Below are 20518 nucleotides of genomic sequence, written 5' to 3'. Positions count from 1 at the left end.
ATCCTCAGTCTAATCCTAACCCTAACCCTACCTGCAGTCCAATCCTAACCCTACCTGCAGCCTAACCTCAACCATAACCTCAGTCTAATCCTAACCCTAATTGCAGTTTACCCCTAATTCTAACTGCAACCTAACTCTAAACCTAACACGTACTATTGACATTGTGTCTGTGTCGTCTTTTTGACCATGTTGACATTCATACAATGTTGACACCAGATTGTCAACATTGATGACTGCATACTGGGAGAAACAAACCTACAGTGAGAACAACTGAGAAGTCCAATACTACGGTGCTTAGAGAGTCATTGTTTTTGGTGCACGCAGGGTGACGTCCACCAGCAACTCACCTGGTACTTGTTGGTGGAGTTGAATGGAATCTCTGCTACCTTCTTGTTCTTCTCCCTCATCAGCTTCACGGACCCACAGGACAGCTCAATACACTTCAGGAGGGCAGATTCAGAGGCATCACCTGCCACGTCCCTCTGAGAAGAAGACAATCACCATGTTACTGGCCAGAACCAGCATCCCCTCATACAGTAACAGAGGGTGAGGCTGATATACAGTGACACATACACAGTTAGCGTGACATACGCAAAGATGAGCATCCACACACAGTGACACAATGATACACAGCTCCATCCGAGTCGCTAACGTCACACACCTTCAGTACAGGAATGTTGTCATTGAAAGCTTTGAAGACAGCGCGGTTGCACAAGGCAGCGATCCGGGCCAAGGCCACCCAGGTAGGAGAACTCTTATCAAATGATGCACCTGAGGAAGCACAAACAGGAGGAGACAAGAGAGGGAGCGGATGAGATGATGGTGAGAGGACATGCCGGAGAAATCTCTAGTTGTGCGCTGTGCGTTACTCCCACACCTGACTGGTCCTCTGTGGTGTCAGCCTCATGGATCTGGTTATCAAACCACATATGCGCTACAGTCATGCGGTTCTGTGTGAGGGTCCCGGTCTTGTCTGAGCAGATGGTAGATGTAGACCCCAGAGTTTCTACAGCTTCCAAGTTCTTCACCAGGCAATTCTTTCGAGCCATACGTTTGGCAGTCAGAGTCAGACAAACCTGCAAAACAAGGTCACAGAATGAAGGTGATGAAATATCTTGTGTATCTAATTTACAAACTAGGCATGTCTGTAACATATGTATATATATATATATATATATATATATAAAAGGAGATTACATGGACGGCACTCCTACATATAAAGACTTATGGGCCCCGGTGCCCTTTGATGTAGATAGGATAGACTAGAATAAATAAAGTAGGTAGCAGCACTCGGGGTCTTTACGGCAGGCAAAGTGTATTAGAAAAAATCACAGCATAAGTTCCAACGTTTTGGGACTGACACGTCCCTTTGTCAAGGTGAATTCACCTTGACAAAGGGACGTGTTAGTCCCAAAACATTGGACTTTATGCTGTGATTTCTTCTAATACATTTTGCCTGCCGTAAAGACCCCGAGTGCTGCTACCTACTTTATTTATTCTTGTCTATATATATATATATATATATATATATATATATATATGGACAAAAACAAAAGTTCTCTTGGGGAGCTTTACCACCACAGATATACTTATATAATTATAAAATCATTTATTAAAAAACATGTATACTTTTATAACATGAATCACAAGATCACATATGTCATATGAGCAATACATTCATTTCTGATTGTCTGTTATACATGATGTTTTCAATCATTAGATGAAATACTTATTCCTCAGCATGAGAAAGTATGAATGATCAGTTCACTGTTTTTACGGAAAACGCACAATCGTTGAAACCCAACGCGTTTCGTCCCTTAGGACTTCATCAGGGGTGCAAATCAAAGAATGGGTTCACCAAAGGGAATACAAACAGAGCATGAATTCACTGAGAGTGTATTCCTGTGGAAACTTAACAAACCATCAAATTATGGGTGTTGGCTGAAGTACATCAATAGTACATCCATGTATTTCCAGAAACTTCTATTTAGATTTCACAAACTGGCAATTCGGATGAGATCAGGAGATATTATCCGATCAGACCCTGGCGTGTTGTCTCAAGGTCCACCTCACAGCTATCATAGCTGTGAGGTGGACCTTGAGACAACACGCCAGGGTCTGATCGGATAATATCTCCTGATCTCATCCGAATTGCCAGTTTGTGAAATCTAAATAGAAGTTTCTGGAAATACATGGATGTACTATTGATGTACTTCAGCCAACACCCATAATTTGATGGTTTGTTAAGTTTCCACAGGAATACACTCTCAGTGAATTCATGCTCTGTTTGTATTCCCTTTGGTGAACCCATTCTTTGATTTGCACCCCTGATGAAGTCCTAAGGGACGAAACGCGTTGGGTTTCAACGATTGTGCGTTTTCCGTAAAAACAGTGAACTGATCATTCATACTTTCTCATGCTGAGGAATAAGTATTTCATCTAATGATTGAAAACATCATGTATAACAGACAATCAGAAATGAATGTATTGCTCATATGACATATGTGATCTTGTGATTCATGTTATAAAAGTATACATGTTTTTTAATAAATGATTTTATAATTATATAAGTATATCTGTGGTGGTAAAGCTCCCCAAGAGAACTTTTGTTTTTGTCCATTCTATGTGCAGTACTCCTTCTGACAGGGGGTACCTCTCAGTGGTTTGAGCTATTAGACTATAGCGCAATTAAGGGGTCTTAAGTTTTTTCTGTTATATATATATATATATATGCATAAAATAAGCCATGAAGCCAACATGCTGTTTATAGTGCAATCACAAGACTTTGGTTTTATACTAAAGGTTAATTATGAAACTATTAATATGGTTTTATTAATATTCTGTAGCTGACTTCCTACTAGTTATCATTTAGCATTATACACATATGACATACGAAATGAAAACACACATACACACATGACAACACAAAAGTTATTATATAATCTCCGTAGTCTATTCTCATGGCTGTAGCAAGGGTTGTCCAGGGCACAAAGACCGAGGGGGGTGGTGGTATAGTCGCTGTCCAGATGGCATCTGTTTGCAGAATGTGGTGTATCATGAGAGGTACATAGTTACATAGAAAGTGCCCATCTTTCTGCTACCCTGGCACTTACTGTGCGACATCATGACATCACATGTGCCAAGACAGGGTGCCTCTGAGCCCGGCTACAGCGCTGTCTCCTCTGAGAACTTGGCAAAGTTATTAAGGCGTGGAGAGAGAGATAAAGTGTAAAGAGATAAAGCACAAACCAATCAGCTCCTGTCACTTTTTCTAGCAAGCATGTAATATGACAGCTAGAAGCTGATTGGTTGGTGCTTTATCTCTCTCCATATATCTTTCTCTGGGATTTTATACATTTCCCCCTAGATACATACAGCACGAAGAAAAGGAAGTCTGTTGATTATTGGTGCACTTACTATGAAGTTTATTGGCAAAAATAGTAACTCAATAAGCAAAATATGTATACTCAAATTTATAGATTTTGTAATTTTTGTACTTTTATATTAAAACCAGTATATATATATATATATATATATATACATTCAGAAAAAAACGGCATCACTCCAGGTCTTAGGGTGTTAATGGTGTATTTCAAATTTTCATCACGGAAACCAACGTTTCGGGGCCCGTAGCCCCGAAACGTTGGTTTCCGTGATAAAAATTTGAAATACACCATTAACACCCTGAGACCTGGAGTGACGCCGTTTTTTTCTGAATGCGTATTCAAGCCAGCTCGGAGGGCACCCAGGCAACTTAAAGCTGCAGGACCAGGAGTGCCGTGCACCATTGCCACATATATATATATATATATATATATATATATATATATGTAAAATCCATACAAATTCTCATTATTAATAGTAGGAGCATCTATTTATAAGGTGCCACAAATTTCTGCGCCGTATGGAGAAAAGATACAAGTTAGGATAAGTTGGCAGATTTACTAAGAGTTACAGTACATTAAAGGAATCTATGCATTATCCTCAAGCATGATTATACTCATATACTGTGTGTCCTTGGGAAACTGGAAAGGTGGGAAATTTGTTTCTCACCTTGAAACGGTGAATATCAAAATTTATGCATGATAAAAATGTATACAAATTAAAAATCACTCTGTTTAAAGAGATGTTTATACATAGTGACATGTGAGTTAATCCTGCATTTGATATACCACTTCTGCACCATATGCAGTCGTTTCAAAATAATCTGAAATAATGAACTTTGACATGAAAGACGTCTAATTCCAGGCTCAGATCTTGCACCAAGGGCAGGGCTGATAGAAGGGGTGTGGTATGGAAGGTAGATAGTAACTAGGTCGACAGTGTCTAGGTCGATCACTATTGGTCGACAGTAACTAGGTCGACAGGGTCTCCATTTCAACAGGGTCTTTAGGTCGACATGTTCTAGGTCGACAGGTCAACATGAGTTTTTTATGTTTTTTTGGTGTCATTTTCTTCATAGAGTGACCGGGAACCTCAGTTAGTGCACCGCGTCCCCTCGCATGGCTCGCTTCACTCGCCATGCTTCGGGCAAGGTGCCTCACTCCGCTACCGCTTCGCTCGGCACAGATTTCCGTTCCAATCGTAGTCCACGTGGATCGTTAAGTATGAAAAGGTTCAAAAAAAGAAAAAAATTGTGAAAAACTCGTGTCGACCTTTTGACCTGTCAACCTAGAACATGTCGACCTAGAGACCCTGTCGACCTAGAAACCCTGTCGACCTATTTACTGTCAACCAATAGTGATCGACCTAGATAGTGTCGACCTAGAGACCGGATCCCGATAGAAGTGCACTTTGATAACACTCATTTTATTGGCCATCATATTAAAGCGATTTTAGTGTAAATTTGTGGTGATTCCGAATATGACATCAGATTTTCTAGATTGGATCTAATTTTTTAAATACATGGATGAGAAACAAGCAAACACAATAGACAACGTGAACCGCTCAACCGTCAACTCATATACGCAGGAGGAATATTGATCGCAGTGAACACCTAGAATATTCACGTGTCTCACCGCCTAGAATGTTCCGGTAGATTTCCATATTCCTGTGTTATACCTAAATTCCCTATTAATTGAGGGTAGCCGTTATCTCAAGAACTAGAGCCAAGTCGAAAAAAACTACTTTCATTTTTTAATTCAACAACCCCAAAATACCCTAAATGCGTTCAAATATCCAACTAAACTATATGGCAACTAAACTATTTTTTATTTTTGTTGGGCTGTGTAATAATTATGGTTATTACACAAAGCCTATGTGAAGACGCATACAACTTGCATACAGGCGAATATCCACATTTAGTTCAGTGTACGCAATATGCGTGTAATTACTGTAACGCCAAATTGCGCGTAGAACAGCTGTAGGACGCGCCATCTACACTGATGCATTTTATGTCCTTTCTTTAGAGGTAAAGTTTTCAGATAACCCTGAACATGTTGAGTGTTGTCTGTGCTTCCTGCAGATTTTTTTTAAACATAACGACTGTTTTTGGCCAAAAAAAGATGTAGGTGCAACTCGGAATTATTGTCATTAACTTAACATTTATTTGTGTAGTGCCAATATGATATCACTTTTTAGAGACTGTTCACCGTTTACATCAGCCACGGACCCAGTGGTGCTTACAATCTAAATTCAACACCAAACAGACACAGACTATAATACTTTTCTTCCAAAATCAATAATCCATACAAGTAAGAGGTCTGAGAAGATCTAAGCAAACATTGGGTAATAACTTACACAGATTATATATTCCTCCACCAAAAGTTAACAGATGAGGCAGCCATTTTGGGCGCGCTTCATAGGTTGCCCTGGGTGGAATAGACAGCCAGGGAAGAGATGACACAAAATGGGGAAGTTGCAGTGTACTAAGACTAGACACCAGGGCCCTCACAAAACCATTGGACACATGTATTTTTCATCCCATCTAAAGGCGTACCAGGTGAGACAGCCATTTTGGGCATACTACAAAGGTTACCATGTATAGAGCATCTCTAAAATGCCACATGCTTACAATGGTATGAGATGATATACTGTTATTTTGAGATAACACATAATGAACGTACTTATAAGGACAGTTACTGGAATGTTTCATAATATGGACCCACTAGAATAGACTTGCTTATTTTGAGATACAAATACACTTGCACTATATGGTAGATGGAACACTTCTCCAGTACTTACAGTGACGGTGGCCAGAAGCCCCTCTGGTACATTGGCCACAATGATTCCGATGAGGAAGATGACGGCTTCCAGCCAGGAGTACCCCAAAATGAGTGAGAGGACGAAGAAGGAGACTCCCAGGAACACGGCCACACCAGTGATAAGATGGATAAAGTGCTCAATTTCCTTGGCAATTGGAGTCTTCCCAACTTCCAGACCAGAAGCCAGGGTGGCAATGCGGCCCATCACTGTTCTGTCTCCTGTGGCCACTACCACTCCACGGGCAGTCCCTGTAAATTTTGCATTAACATTGTCAATAGTCTAACTACAACTTTGTTGCCAATCTCAGACACTCTTTAGGTAAACCCAGTCTGCTAATATGCATAGCGCAGCAGCATAAAGAGTGCACTTTCCACTGTGCGCTCCAGGCTACTGCTTTTATCAAGATATTGTGTAGCTACGCCCAGGTACAAGCCCATAGGCAGAAAGCGGCACACAGAGCCATAACAAAAGGTGAGCGTCTGGTACTGTAAGCAGGGAAGCAGGGCCTAGTGGGTGACATGAATGCTACCCCAACGGCACCCTGCAGAGGCATCCTGCTGCATGGATAGTAGCAGAAAGTGGCTGGAGGCATCCAGTGCTGTATTTCATCATAACGTGTAGTGCGCAGGGTGTGCAGGCCTAGAACTGTATATACATTATATACGTCCACAGATGTGGTGATGGCACTGTACCTCAATGGTATATTCATTTTGTTTTTGATAGTGGTTAACAGCAGTTCTGGGAGGTGTGCCTCTTATGTTACTCCACCTTATCAATACTGAGAGGATGCTCTACTGCAGGCCTGGCCAACCTGCAGATCTCCAGCTGTTATGAAACTACACAACCTAGCATGCCCTGCCACAGTTATAGCATTCCCTAATAGCAAAACTGTGAAAAGGGCATGCTGGGACTTGTAGTTTCACAACAGCTGGAGAGCCACAGGTTGGCCAGTCCTGCTCTAAAGCTTTGATGATTGGGGTCCTTTCAGCAGTGGATAGTCTGTAATATCAGAACCTATATTTGTGTGTGTTGTCTACTGCATACAACTGGCTCTAAAGGACATACGTGTCATTACTATCCCATATTACTATTAAGTTTTATTGATGAGGCCGCACAAAGTGTCCACAGTGCACAAGGGCACTTTATCAGAGGAGGGGGCCTGTCTGCAATCGCTGCGCAGTCCCCTTAAACGCAATACTGTATCTCGGCTGGTGCCATTTTCCCAGTGATTTCTTTAGTAAATATGGTGGCGCCTGCAAGGTAAGTGAATTTAATGAGTGCACTCAGTATTGGGGTAGGGCATGAAGGGCCCACCGGGGGAATGCAGTGGTAGGGGCCCACGCTTAAAGGGGTGTGGCCAATTACCATGGGGTGAGACCAGCCCGCACAGAGGTGTGGCCAGCCATTAGAGACTATGTACTGTTGCTGACCCTCTAGTAGAGTAACAATGTAGAATTTGAGTTCACTCTATGAAACCTGACATTAGAGGAAGTTGTGGGGCTCTCAGACAGATTGACCCACCAGGGATTTTCCCTGCACCACTGTGGGCCAGTCCGGCCTTGGCTGCACCTATTATAGATATACCATACATGGTACACATATAAACATTCCTCGATAACAGACTATCAGCGCATAGCTTGAGTGGCTGACTCTGAATTCCTCCCCATAAGTAGTAGTGTTACATGTATTACCCACCCACGGTTCAATGATCATATGAAGTCTGAAGAACAGTGCAATGTTACCTTCTACACAGTTGGTGGAGAAGAAAGTGATGTTTCGTGTCTCGAGGGGGTTGTCATGCGTACAGTCAGGTGACCTGGTCTGTGGTTCTGATTCACCTGTCAGGGAGGAGTTATCTACCTGTAAGAGTATAGAGGTGGAAGGAAGAGGAGAAATAAGAGAAACGGGAAGGTATGAACAAGGAGATTTGCAGAAGCAATGGAAGTCTAGAGAGAAAACAAAGACGACCATAAATGACATGATATATTAACCATTTGCCTCTTTCAACAGGTGGTTGCGGAATGTTGCACATTTCTCCATGGAATTTGAGGGGTAATTCAGAGTTGATCGCAGCAGCAAATTTGTTAGCAGTTGGGCAAAACCATGGGGGTCATTCCGAGTTGTTCGCTCGCAAGCTGATTTTAGCAGATTTGCTCACGCTAAGCCGCCGCCTACTGGGAGTGAATCTTAGCATCTTAAATTTGCGAACGAAAGATTCTCAAAATTGCGATTACACACCTCGTAGCAGTTTCTGAGTAGCTCCAGACTTACTCGGCATCTGCGATCATTTCAGTGCTTGTCGTTCCTGGGTTGACGTCACAAACACACACAGCGTTCGCCCAGACACTCCCCCGTTTCTCCGGCCACTCCTGCGTTTTTTCCGGAAACGGTAGCGTTTTTTCCCACACGCCCATAAAACGGCCTGTTTCCGCCCAGTAACACCCATTTCCTGTCAATCACATTATGATCTCCAGAACGATGAAAAAGCCGTGAGTAAAATTCCTAATTGCATAGCAAATTTACTTGGCGCAGTCGCAGTGCGAACATTGCGCATGCGCAGTAAGCGGAAAATCGCTGCGATGCGAAGATTTTTACCGAGCGAACAACTCGGAATGACCACCCATGTGCACTGCAGGTGGAGCCGATATAACATTTGCAGAGAGAATTAGATTTGGGTGGGTTATATTGTTTCTGTGCAGGGTAAATACTGGCTGCTTTATTTTTACACTGCAATTTAGATTACAATTTGAACACACAATTTGAACACACCCCATTCAAATCTAATTCTCTCTGCACATGTTATATCTGCCTCCCTGCAGTGCACATGGTTTTGGCCAACTGCAAACAAATTTGCTGCTGCAGTCAACTCTGAATTACCCCCTTGGTATTAAGTGTTGAATTCAGAATTGACAAGTTACTTTTGTTCTATCCCTGCTTCTACCTTATTATACCAAAACCACAAAACCGGGCATACTGTATCTGTACGCTATAAATACTGCAAAACGCAGAGCAAAAGCGGAACTCAAAGGCTGTATCATTGAAACTCAAGCAAAAATTCAAAGCGACTTTAATGAACTCTAATATTGAGGAACGTTTATGGAAATTGGAAACTGTAACTGTTTAGGACAAGAGTTGTTTCACAAAACAAGCAATGAGATTTTGATTTCTCATATTTTCAAAAACATCTTAAAAAATGAAAGCAAATAATTCATTGGTTGGCGCTGGCAACACCACCTAACAGCTGTTATTAACTATGTCCAATTTGATCCGCTTGGCTTAACTTGTCTCACTTGCCCCTAAACACAGATTAAAAGTAGTTAAGGAGGACATTTGATTTTGGGGTTTCAATCTTTTTCCTGGCAGGCATGATATTGCAATTGTGCTCCTTAATGTAACTGAACTCACTTTGCAGCCATGGGCGGAAATGATCCTAAGGTCAGCTGGGACTCTGTCTCCACCTTTAACCTCCACCAGATCTCCAACCACAACTTCCTCAGCATTCAGCTGCATCTTCTCACCTTCCCGGATTACTAAAGCTTGCTGAGAAAATAAAGAACATAGAATAAAATGGGTAAAACAAACTTACAATGTTTTAATGTATTTGAGACATAGTATAGATAATTATTATTATTATTTTACAAAGCAAATCAAGATCCGATTCCCAAGAAACATTGGGGGTCATTCTGAGTTGTTCGTTCGTTATTTTTTTCTTGCAACGGAGCGATCAGTCGCTAATGCGCATGCGCAATGTCCGCAGTGCGACTGCGCCAAGTAAATTTGCTATGCAGTTAGGAATTTTACTCACGGCATTATGAGGTTTTTTCTTCGTTCTGGTGTTCGTAATGTGATTGACAGGAAGTGGGTGTTTCTGGGCGGAAACTGGCCGTTTTATGGGTGTGTGCGAAAAAACGCTACCGTTTCTGGGAAAAACGCGGGAGTGGCTGGAGAAACGGAGGAGTGTCTGGCCGAACGCTGGGTGTGTTTGTGACGTCAAACCAGGAACGACAAGCACTGAACTGATCGCACTGGCAGAGTAAGTTTCGAGCTACTCAGAAACTGCACAGAGAAGTCTTTTCGCAATATTGCGAAACTTTCGTTCGCAATTTTGATAAGCTAAGATTCACTCCCAGTAGGCAGCGGCTTAGCGTGTGCAAAGCTGCTAAAAGCAGCTTGCGAGCGAACAACTCGGAATGACCACCATAGTTGCAACCATTAGCATGGTTGAGAGCATGTTACAAACATGTCAGAGATAGAACAATATAAAAATACAGATGTGCTTTGTAGTCACAAAACGTTCTCTATGATGGTCACTGTGATGCTGTGTGTACTGTATGGTGGTCACTGGAGGCTGTGTTAACTTTATGGCGGTCCCTGGGATGCTCTGTTTACTGTATGGCGATTACTGAGTTCTGGCTCTATGGGCCCCTTTAAAAGATCATGCATGTTCAGGAAGCATTGTACACAGGGGTTTTCCAGCTCCTGTTTGGTCATTGGTTCATGCAGCTGTCAGTCAAAGAAGGCCAGACTGAGAGAGACATCTCAGACCAAATCTTGTGAGATCTGGAGGACACTCCCCAAACAGTATTGCTGGCCGGAGCGCAAGGAAAGTTTGGGTAGGAGGTAGAGATGGCCATCAGTGTGGTTGCCGTCAATGGTTTCCACAACCGATGGTCATCCCTGTTCTTTCATTGACTGGCCCGTGGCCCAATCAGAACACAGGGTGGGGCTTCATGTGTGTCAGGGGGCGGTGCTATACTCAGTGTGCCGCCACCTCTTAAAAAATAAATATATATATATATATATATATATATTCGGTCATACCTTGCCATCAATGGAGGGAAACCATCTGGGTCTACCCCATCAATGGCAAAAGAATTCTACATCGGCCATAAACCATTGATGATTTGGAATCATTCATGGTTGATGGCTAACCCTAGGAGGAGGTGTTTGCAGAAATAGTAGAAGAGGAATGGTTGTGTCTATTTTAGCTTCGTGGCAAGAACCAGGAAGTGACAGCAGGAGAGGGCGGAAGTTCTCTATTGCCCTTACAGCACGTTACTGTTTTATACATTCTTAGTTTGTTTTAGGGTATTTAGTTTTGTCTATGCACCATTGTACCCTCGCAAGCTTGCTTCGCTTGCAACGCTTCGGGCTCGGTGTCTCGCTTCGCCCGCCACAGGTTACTATTCCAAATAGTTGGTGACTTGGACGCAGTAGATTACGGGAAGGTCCTTTCCACAAAGGGAAACTAGAAGCTACCGCTGAGGAATAGACAAGCAGGAGGCTAATTGGAGTTTTAAGAGCAGTGAGCTGGCAAGATTTCCCTTGGTAAAAAGGCAGAAAGAGAGGCATAAGCAGCACAGTGGTATTGGGAGTGAGTCTTTCTCCAATATACTAAAAGATGTTTGAGACTGTGCAACAGCATGGCACTACAAGCCCCAGCCAGTGTCAAGACATAGAAGCACATAGTGATTAAAGGTTGTACATATTACAAAAGAAACAACCACACTAGAAGAAAGAATTGTTCCAGAGCTGCCAACAGTTAAATGAATTGTTTTGTTAGACACAACCATTTTGAGACAAGTGAATGCACCAAGAATCAGCCATTTTGTTTGATGCAGGAATTGAAGAGTGTGTCAGAATCTTATTGTGATGTGTGGAATTGCAGAACTCAGCCTGCATTACCATGTTTCCACAAAGCAGCAGAGTGTGCATATACAGTATACAGCCTGTCCCCGAACAAAGGAGAGCCCTGTTTCCTACCCAAACAATAAATCTATTAAGGAAACTTTGAGACTATTAGATACTGTTCTGTGGAACCACAGATCCCAGCCAGCCCTGGAATGTTATTTTAAATAACACAAGAGTATGAAGCTACACCGCTATTGCCGGCACGTATTAGTCTGGGCAACTATTGTGCTAATAAAGGAGCATAATTTCTGGAAACAATAAGTTTTTACGGAATCTGCTTTTCCCCCGCCCATTTTTTAAAGGAACCATTGTCTGACCCAGGTTGGGTATGGGCGACCGGCGCATGGGATCCCACCGGTCACCATACCGACACCAGGATCCTGGGGATTAGAATGCCGGCAGGGGGGGATGCGAGCGCAATGAAGCCCTTTGGGGGCTCGGTGGCGAGCTGCGCTCACCACAGGTTCTATTCCCACTCTGGGAATAGTCCCTATTAGTCGGCATGCCGACTGTTGGGATTTTGAGGCGGCAGGATGTAGGCGTCGGTATTGTGAACGGCAGTCTCCTGACCGCCGGTCACATAACTACATCCCGTCTGACACCACTTCACTTTAATGTCATGTAAAATACTGAAATACTATGAGGAACTATATTACTACTGTGTGGAAGGCTACACCACAGTGACGGGGTTATGGTCATTAGGTCGACAGTCATTAGGTCGACCACTATTGGTCGACATGCAGTAGGTCGACATGGTCAATAGGTCGACATGGTCAATAGGTTGGCATGCACTAGGTCGACATGGAAAAAAGTCGACATGAGTTTTAATTATTATTATTTTTTTTTTTTTACTTTTTCATACTTTACGATCCACGTGGACTACAATTGGGAACGGTAATGAGCAAAGCGAGCCATGCGAGGGGACACGGTGCACGTTGGGTAGTAATGCAGAGTGCGCACCGGGTGTACCCACACCTGGTGTCGCCTCTGATCAAATGCATTATTTCTGAGTTACCTTTTCTTACCTTAACCTCTCAATCCAGAAAATAAAATGTTAAAGGTTCTATTGTTTATTGAGCTGTAGGTGAGTAAGCCTTGCCATTACCATTGCCCCTCTGTCACCCATATTCTCATACCAACCCGAATCTAAATTGCGAGGAAGAAGGAAGCATAGCGTTGAAGAAAAGGAAGTCCTGGCATCGTAGAACTCTTTTCCTCCAGGGTGCTACAGTAATGTATTTAGATGTTTATATTCTTCTTTGCTCACCATCAAGCTGGTTACACCCAGGGCCGGCGACATGGGGGGTCAAAGGGGACACTTGTACCGGGCCTCAAGGGTCAAAGGGGCCCCAAGAATATGCCACTTCCTGCCTGGCAGGGATGTGAGCAGTCTTGTCCAAATAGGGCAGCGAGAAGTAGGCGGTGTGGGCACAGCCTCAGAGTGACAGGAGCTGGCCTCTTCTGGTGGGGTATGAGGGCCGCATGGTACCTGCCATGTGATGTTTGGGTCTGGATACTGGGGAGTGCAGTGCAGGTGAGTCACTCCCTGGAGTAAGAGTGGATTGGTGAGGGGATACAGGGCTTTAGGATGGGGGAGCTGGGAAATATATAAAAATGTGAGGGGGGCCCCAGAGATATCACTGTACCGGGCCCCAAGATTTCTGTTGCCAGCCCTGGTTACACCGCTCATATTATATGAGTTATACAACATCTACTTGAGGGAAGCGGAGAGCTGGGAATGGGGTGTAACCACACAGAGTTTCCCTTACGCACCTGGGGCACCATGTTCTTGAAGGACTCCATGATTTTAGAGCTTTTGGCCTCCTGGTAGTAAGAGAAGCAGCCGGTGATGATGACTACTGCAGCCAAAACGATACCGAGGTACAGCTAAAAGGAAAAAAGGCAGAGAGAGGATGAGAATTCTAATCCCTGTCATTGTTGATATTTTATACTTTGATCATGCACAGTGATGTCATCAGAGGCGTAACTACGGTTGGCGGCAAGGACAGGCCGGGGCACAGCTGGGACAGGATTCAAATAACAAAACTTGCATACATTTCTGTATATGAAATTTACCCACATTTATTTATACACATTCAATATTTGACACCGTACTATATTTTGTATTGTATTGACAACATATACTACTAATAAAAAGCGACATCACTTACATTGTAATTATGAAATATGGCTGCAAATACTGTAAAGGCAATAAAATCTGAGTCGAAAATGTATTTTTTTACATATCTGTAATCTATGTTCTTGTTTTATCTTTACAGAATGTTGTAATTAGGGCCTAATTCATATTTATTTGCAAACCCTTTGGTCTGAGTACAAATACGATGTTTGGAGGTCTGTACATGTGCAGAAGAGGTCTTGTTCTGTGGGTGTGTTGCCGAATGCAGACTTCCTGAACCCGGATGTCCTAATCTGGCGGTCCAGCCTGAGTAACCTTCAGTTTATGCAGGTTGGCCGGTGCCAAAAACCATTAGGAATCGCCACAGAGATAGGAGCAAATAAAAAGGAGTCAAGAAGGAGCAATTTGCTCCTGAGACTAACCATTCTGCCATGCAAGGAGTGCAAATGCATTTATTTTTTGCATGCAGGTAAAATACTGGCTGTGTTTGCATGTAGCAAACATTGGGCCCGATTCAGACGTGCACACTATTTGCTGCGTTCCTGGTGAAAATATGTTAATACCGCAGGAGTTGTCTGAGGACAAAAGATGCCAGCATTGCAGATTTATGTTCTCCATTCAAAGATACAGCATCGAATCACCATCGCAACAATCGGTCGCGCCATCAACCATCTCCAGGGTGGCATGCTCCATGTTTGGCCATCTCAATTTCACATAAATGTAAGCAATTGATATCGCCGCCCTATCTCTCATCTAAAGTGATGGGAGATTTCAGGGGATATTCAATTGATGCCCGTTATCAGACCGATCGTGCCTGTTAGTGTCGGGTTTAGGGGTCTATTTAATTCTTGTCGGATGCTCTCCGACGGACAGGATCCGACAGTTCCGAAAATTCAATTTGCGACACTGCCGATCCGATTTTTTTTTTTTTTTAAGTCAAATCGGCATTGTCGAAAATGGGCCAAAACCCTGTTGGAAACACCAGCAAATTCGACAAAAGACGTGGATCCGCTGCTAATCTGCCGATCCACATGTTTTCCGTCGGAAAAACGGCACTGGACTTTCGACCTAAAAAAGTCGGAAAATGCTGTTTTTCCGACTTGTCGGCCATTCCGACAAGAATTGAATAGACCCCTTAGCCGCATAAAGCAGCTAAACCCAACTAAACTAATGGGCGTCATCGTGAAAAGTGTGGGTCACTTTTCACACATTTCATCTCTCTAGCACAGGGGGGCTGAAATGTGTCTCCCTGCGGCTCAGAGCTCCTGAACGGAGCAACAATTGAATTGATCCATTGGACGCCATCTAGTGGCAGCCAGGGGGAGAAACAATTGAATTCCCCCCATTTTCTCTAAATTGCACTCCTGCTACTTCCAGTACTTGCAGGTTCAATTTAATAGAGCAGGATGCCCGTGTGCAGTCTACGTGTCGGTCCCCCGTCCTCTCTCATTGGCTCATGTCCCGCGTAGACTCTGGCATCAGAGCCGGGCACACACAAACCACAGAGATGGCATCAGAGCCGGGCACACATAAACCACAGAGATAGCATCAGATTCGGGCACACACAAACCCCAGAGATACCCTCAGAGCCGAGCACACACAAACCACAGAAATACCCTCAGAGCTGGGCACACACAAACCACATAGATACCCTCAGAGTTGGGCACACACAAACCACAGAGATACCCTCAGAGTCGGGCACACACAAACCACAGAAATACCCTCAGAGCTGGGCACACACAAACCACAGAGAGATGCCCACAGAGCTGGACACACACAAACCACAGAGAGATACCCTCAAAGTCGGGCACACAGAAACCACAGAGATAGCATCAGAGCCGGGCACACACAAACCACAGAGATAGCATCAGAGCCGGGCACACACAAACCAGAGATAGCATCAGAGCCGGGCACACACAAACCACAGAGAATATCAGAGCCGGGCACACACAAACCACAGAGAGAGTATCAGAGCCGGGCACACATAAACCACAGAGAGTATCAGAGCCGGGCAGAGATACAACATAGAGATACAGAGAGATAGCTTTGAACTGGTCTGCTCACATTGTCACCTGCGGGATCATCCTCCATACCCGCTTGGATCCCATATGCCAAAAAGCAGAGAATGGCTCCAAGCCAGAGCAGGATAGAGAATCCACCGAACAGCTGGCGGCAAAACTTTATCCACTCGGGTGTGGTGGGTGGGGGAGTGAGGGCATTGGGGCCATCCCGGGCCAAAATCTCTGCTGCTTTACTAAGCGTCAACCCCTGTAGAGACAGAAGACAAACATTATAAGCCAGAACACTTAGAGGAGAGAGAGAGAAATCGGTGTTACTTTCCTATCACAAATCAGCTATATATTGGCGTTTTCCACCAACTTTAATTTGCTGACCTATGTGCACCCTGGTGCAACTTTTATGAAACACATTCTATACTTAGGCAGCGTTATTTTTGTTGCTTGTGGTTACGGCACAAAGCTTGGCTCTGGCTAGCACAGGATAAAGACCAAATGATAAAGCAAAGTGGATAGTAAAAGCTGCATGGGGTTACATACAGAAAATCAAGTTAAAGTAATTTGAAATTACTTGACACAAAAGATAAAGAATCCGTAAATATAATTTTTTTTTGTCTTTTTAATTAACTCATTTCCTGAAATAATAGATCACAAAAAGAAGGGGGTGATCAAACTCATACCATATTCTTACCGTTTTTAGAAATGGACAAAAATCCTGGTAATAAATGGCGTAAAGTCATTAACTTTTGTAATTTATTTTGATAAATTAACTTTGTAATTGATTGGCACTTTAAAAATACGGGCAGATTCGCACAAAGTCCCGCCCCTCCGGCAGCTCACAGCTACAGTATTACATTTAGCCCCATGTTCGGTTACACTTTAAAATCAATGGCCAGCCTGCAAGGATGTGTGGCAATACCACTGACCTGCACGCAGTCTGTGTTGTATTTCCGGCACACTTCTTCTATTGACATCTTGTGCTCTGTCTATGGGCAGAGGAAACAAAACCAAGTTAGTAAAACCCAGTAGGCAGCTCACACAATATTCTCACATCGAAAACCCTAGGAAACATAATGGTTTGCCCTGCCCCCCTCCCCACAGGTCCCCACAACCCTCCAGTTCTGTTTGTCAAAAAACCTAAGTCTAAAACTAAGAGAGGCTGGGGACGGGTGTACAGGAGTGGAAATTGGTTTGTGCCCCCTAATGTTATCTCTCCACCATGCTGCATATCAAAGTATAAATATACGGGGTGAATTTGTTATTGTGGGGGAGACTGGATTTGATCTGCTATTATTTTATAAACCGGGGGGTATATAAAATAAGGGTTCTCCCATAGCTGGCAGTGGCTTTGTTTAAAACAAATTGCTGGCTTAAAACTTACCCGTTGCCCACACACAGTGGAAGCAGCCATATTCCTGAGAATGCGGCCTATGGAATCACTAGGAACCAGTGACATCACTGAAATATGAGGTACACCATAAAGTGATCATATTATGCTCACGTGAAGCCACACAGCACTCTTAGAGAATACAGGGGTCCAAAACTCAGTCAGTGTAAGCCAGGAAGTGCTAAACCTTGGTGTGGCATGTACAGTACGAGCATAGATGACCAGCTTCCCTCTACTATCATCTCTCCTCCATGACCATCTCGGACCCCTGACTCACCATGGCCACCTCTTTCTTGAGTTCATCCATTTCTTTCTTGGTTGGCCCTTTCCCCTTGTGAGGGGATTCGTCATCTTTATTGTCCTGCGTGGTGGCCACACGATAACTGTCTGACCGGCCGTACTGTAAGAAGCAAACAAGAAATTATCATTAAACAATTTACCAATATATATTACAATATTTCAATTTCCTTCTCTTTTGGAGGATTGGGCAACACCCTTTTCTTGCTGGAAGTCAAGTTTTTCTTCCTAGAGCTGCTTTACTTATTATTTAATCTTTCTTCTTTAGGAAATATAATAACTTCCAGCACAACTAAATTATACACGATTCCTGGGCACAAGACACCATTATAAATGTAGAAGATAACGTTGAATAAGGTGACTCCAAAAGCAACAGGATTACCCAGCAATCATAAAGAATGACATAAAACAGACAAGAGTAACAGTAAAAGCAGGCATTGCTTTCAAGTAAAATGAGATATGTCCTTCTGAACCAGGTAATCAGGGATTTGGGAACCCTAAATTTGGTAATGCCCTACAAAAACATAGAGGTTGGGTCACCCCTGGAATCAAATAACTGCCTAAAATGGGTGTGGATCATTGGGTTGACAGTAACTAGGTCCACAGTCACTAGGTCGACCACTATTGGTCAAGAGTGACTAGGTCGACACATCAGATAGGTTGACATGGAAAAGGTCGACAAGGAAAAAGGTTGACATGAGTTTTTTAATATTTTTTTGGTGTCGTTTTCTTCGTAGAGTGACCGTGAACCCCAATTAGTGCACCGTGTCCCCTCACATGGCTCACTGTGCTCGCCATGCTTCGGGCAAGGTGCCTCGCTCCACTACTGCTGCGCTCGGCAAAGGTTACCTTTCCCAGTCATCATCTAAGTGGTCCGTAAAGTATGAAAAAGTTCAAAAAATGAAGAAAAAAAAGTGAAAAACTCATGTTGACCTTTTCACGTGTCGACCTTTGCCATATTGACCTAGTGACCATGTCGATCTAATGCATGTTGACCAATAGTGGTCGACCTAATGAGTATCGACCTAAGTGCTGTCAATCTAAAGACCGGATACCGCCTAAAATACAGGTTTTTCCGTCTGTAATCTCATTGATGGACAGTGCCACAGGTCACAAAGTTCTGTGAAAGTGGGAAAACTGTGACTGTACTATGTGCCTGGTTCAGCGCTGTACGCTATGCCGATGATTTAGCAGTTGAGCAATTAACAGTAATCTGAGCATGTGTGCACTGCGCATGTGTCAAGTTACAATACAGCAGATGATCTGCCATATAACCGTATAGTGTATTCCCAGTTTAAGAGAAGGAAAAGCACATGAGGGGAGAGGGCCCTGTTTGTGAGAACTTTCATTCTAAGGGGCCTATTTATCACCATCCGCATCCTTGGATGGTGTGATAACATCGCCCAAACTTGCAGGGATGTATCAATTATCGCATGCAGGGAGAGAGCATGTGCCGCCCCCGCCGCCGTCCGGTTGACTCCCCCATGTCGCGACTACCCCCCACACCGTGGACCCCCCACATGATAATATACTTGCCAGTCCACGCTGCTCTTGCTGGGCCACCGGGCGCCAGATCCTGTGTGCTGCGGTAACCCCCGATGCTGTAAAGTGCGCTGCTGCTTTGCAGCATCACTTTACCGCACCGGGATCACAGCACAGCATATGGGGGACTTGGCGCCCAGCAGCGCTCACCGGAGCAGCGGACAACGGCTCCCTGGACTGGTAAGTATGGTGGGGTCTTTTTTCTTTTTTCTCTCTTCTTTTTACACTTTGATCAGCTTGTGTGTTCATCGGACACACATAGCTGATCACTGGAGCTAGGTCTCCGTTCAGCTTTCTCTGCCAGGGGCAGAGAAAGCTGGGCAAATGCCTGCCTATCGCAGTGCTATCCTGTGATCTCGCCAGCCTGAGCTTTATCACAGGACATTGAGATTATCTGAGATGTGTTTTATTCAAAAAAAAGTTTTTAGTAAATTTGCCCATATCGCATTTCCCATTATAAGTATGGGGAATGTGATGTGGATTACTAAAAAAAAGTGATTTCATGAAAACTGCTCCAAATGCCCTTTAATACATTGGCGTGATACTAAAATAATGTGAAAAGGGTGTGAAAAAACGCTTTTTCACATTATTTTAGTAAAAATAATGTTAATAAATGGGCCTATTAAAGAGAGGGGCAGACAGACATGGGTGACACAGACTGGGTAGTAAATCTGGAACAGAGGGTTAGGATGACAGATGGCTGGGTTTAAAGAAGGAGTGGGTCTAGAGAGCTCGCTTGGAGTTGTATAGAGAGTGGAGTGTCTAGTTTTTATATAGATTTATCAGACTATGGGGTTTATTTACTAAGCCTTGGATGGAGATAAAGTGGACGGAGTTAAATGACTAGCCAATCAGCTCCTAACTGCCATGTCACAGGCTGGGTTTGAAAAATGACAGTTAGAAGCTGATTGGCTGGTACTTTATCTCCGTCCATTTTATCTCCACCCAAGGCTTAGTAAATAGACCCCTATGTAAGAAACATAGGCCCTCATTCCGAGTTGTTCGCTCGGTATTTTTCATCGCATCGCAGTGAAAATCCGCTTAGTACGCATGCGCAATGTTCGCACTGCGACTGCGCCAAGTAACTTTACTATGAAGAAAGTATTTTTACTCACGGCTTTTTCTTCGCTCCGGCGATCGTAATGTGATTGACAGGAAATGGGTGTTAGTGGGCGGAAACACGGCGTTTCAGGGGCGTGTGGCTGAAAACGCTACCGTTTCCGGAAAAAACGCAGGAGTGGCCGG

At 43.7% G+C, this 20518-nt stretch overlaps 1 protein-coding gene across 1 annotated transcript in view; it reads right to left on the bottom strand.

Moving 5' to 3' along the window:
- ATP1A3 (ATPase Na+/K+ transporting subunit alpha 3) overlaps positions 1-20518 on the bottom strand; it is a 128156-nt gene that overhangs the window by 48334 nt on the left and 59304 nt on the right. Inside the window, exons 2-11 of the mRNA XM_063942367.1 lie at positions 17712-17834; positions 16974-17033; positions 16097-16300; positions 13669-13782; positions 9610-9744; positions 7947-8064; positions 6184-6452; positions 878-1076; positions 662-771; positions 348-482 (exon numbers count right to left, since the gene is read on the bottom strand). Coding sequence (XP_063798437.1) covers positions 348-482; positions 662-771; positions 878-1076; positions 6184-6452; positions 7947-8064; positions 9610-9744; positions 13669-13782; positions 16097-16300; positions 16974-17033; positions 17712-17834 — 1467 coding nt within the window. The remainder of the gene's footprint in view (positions 1-347; positions 483-661; positions 772-877; positions 1077-6183; positions 6453-7946; positions 8065-9609; positions 9745-13668; positions 13783-16096; positions 16301-16973; positions 17034-17711; positions 17835-20518) is intronic.

Source organism: Pseudophryne corroboree, chromosome 10 (assembly GCF_028390025.1).
Source record: "Pseudophryne corroboree isolate aPseCor3 chromosome 10, aPseCor3.hap2, whole genome shotgun sequence".
In the NCBI taxonomy this organism is placed as follows: Eukaryota; Metazoa; Chordata; class Amphibia; order Anura; family Myobatrachidae; genus Pseudophryne; species Pseudophryne corroboree.
Note: the sequence above shows the minus strand (reverse complement) of the source record. Positions and strands in the feature narration are given on the sequence as shown.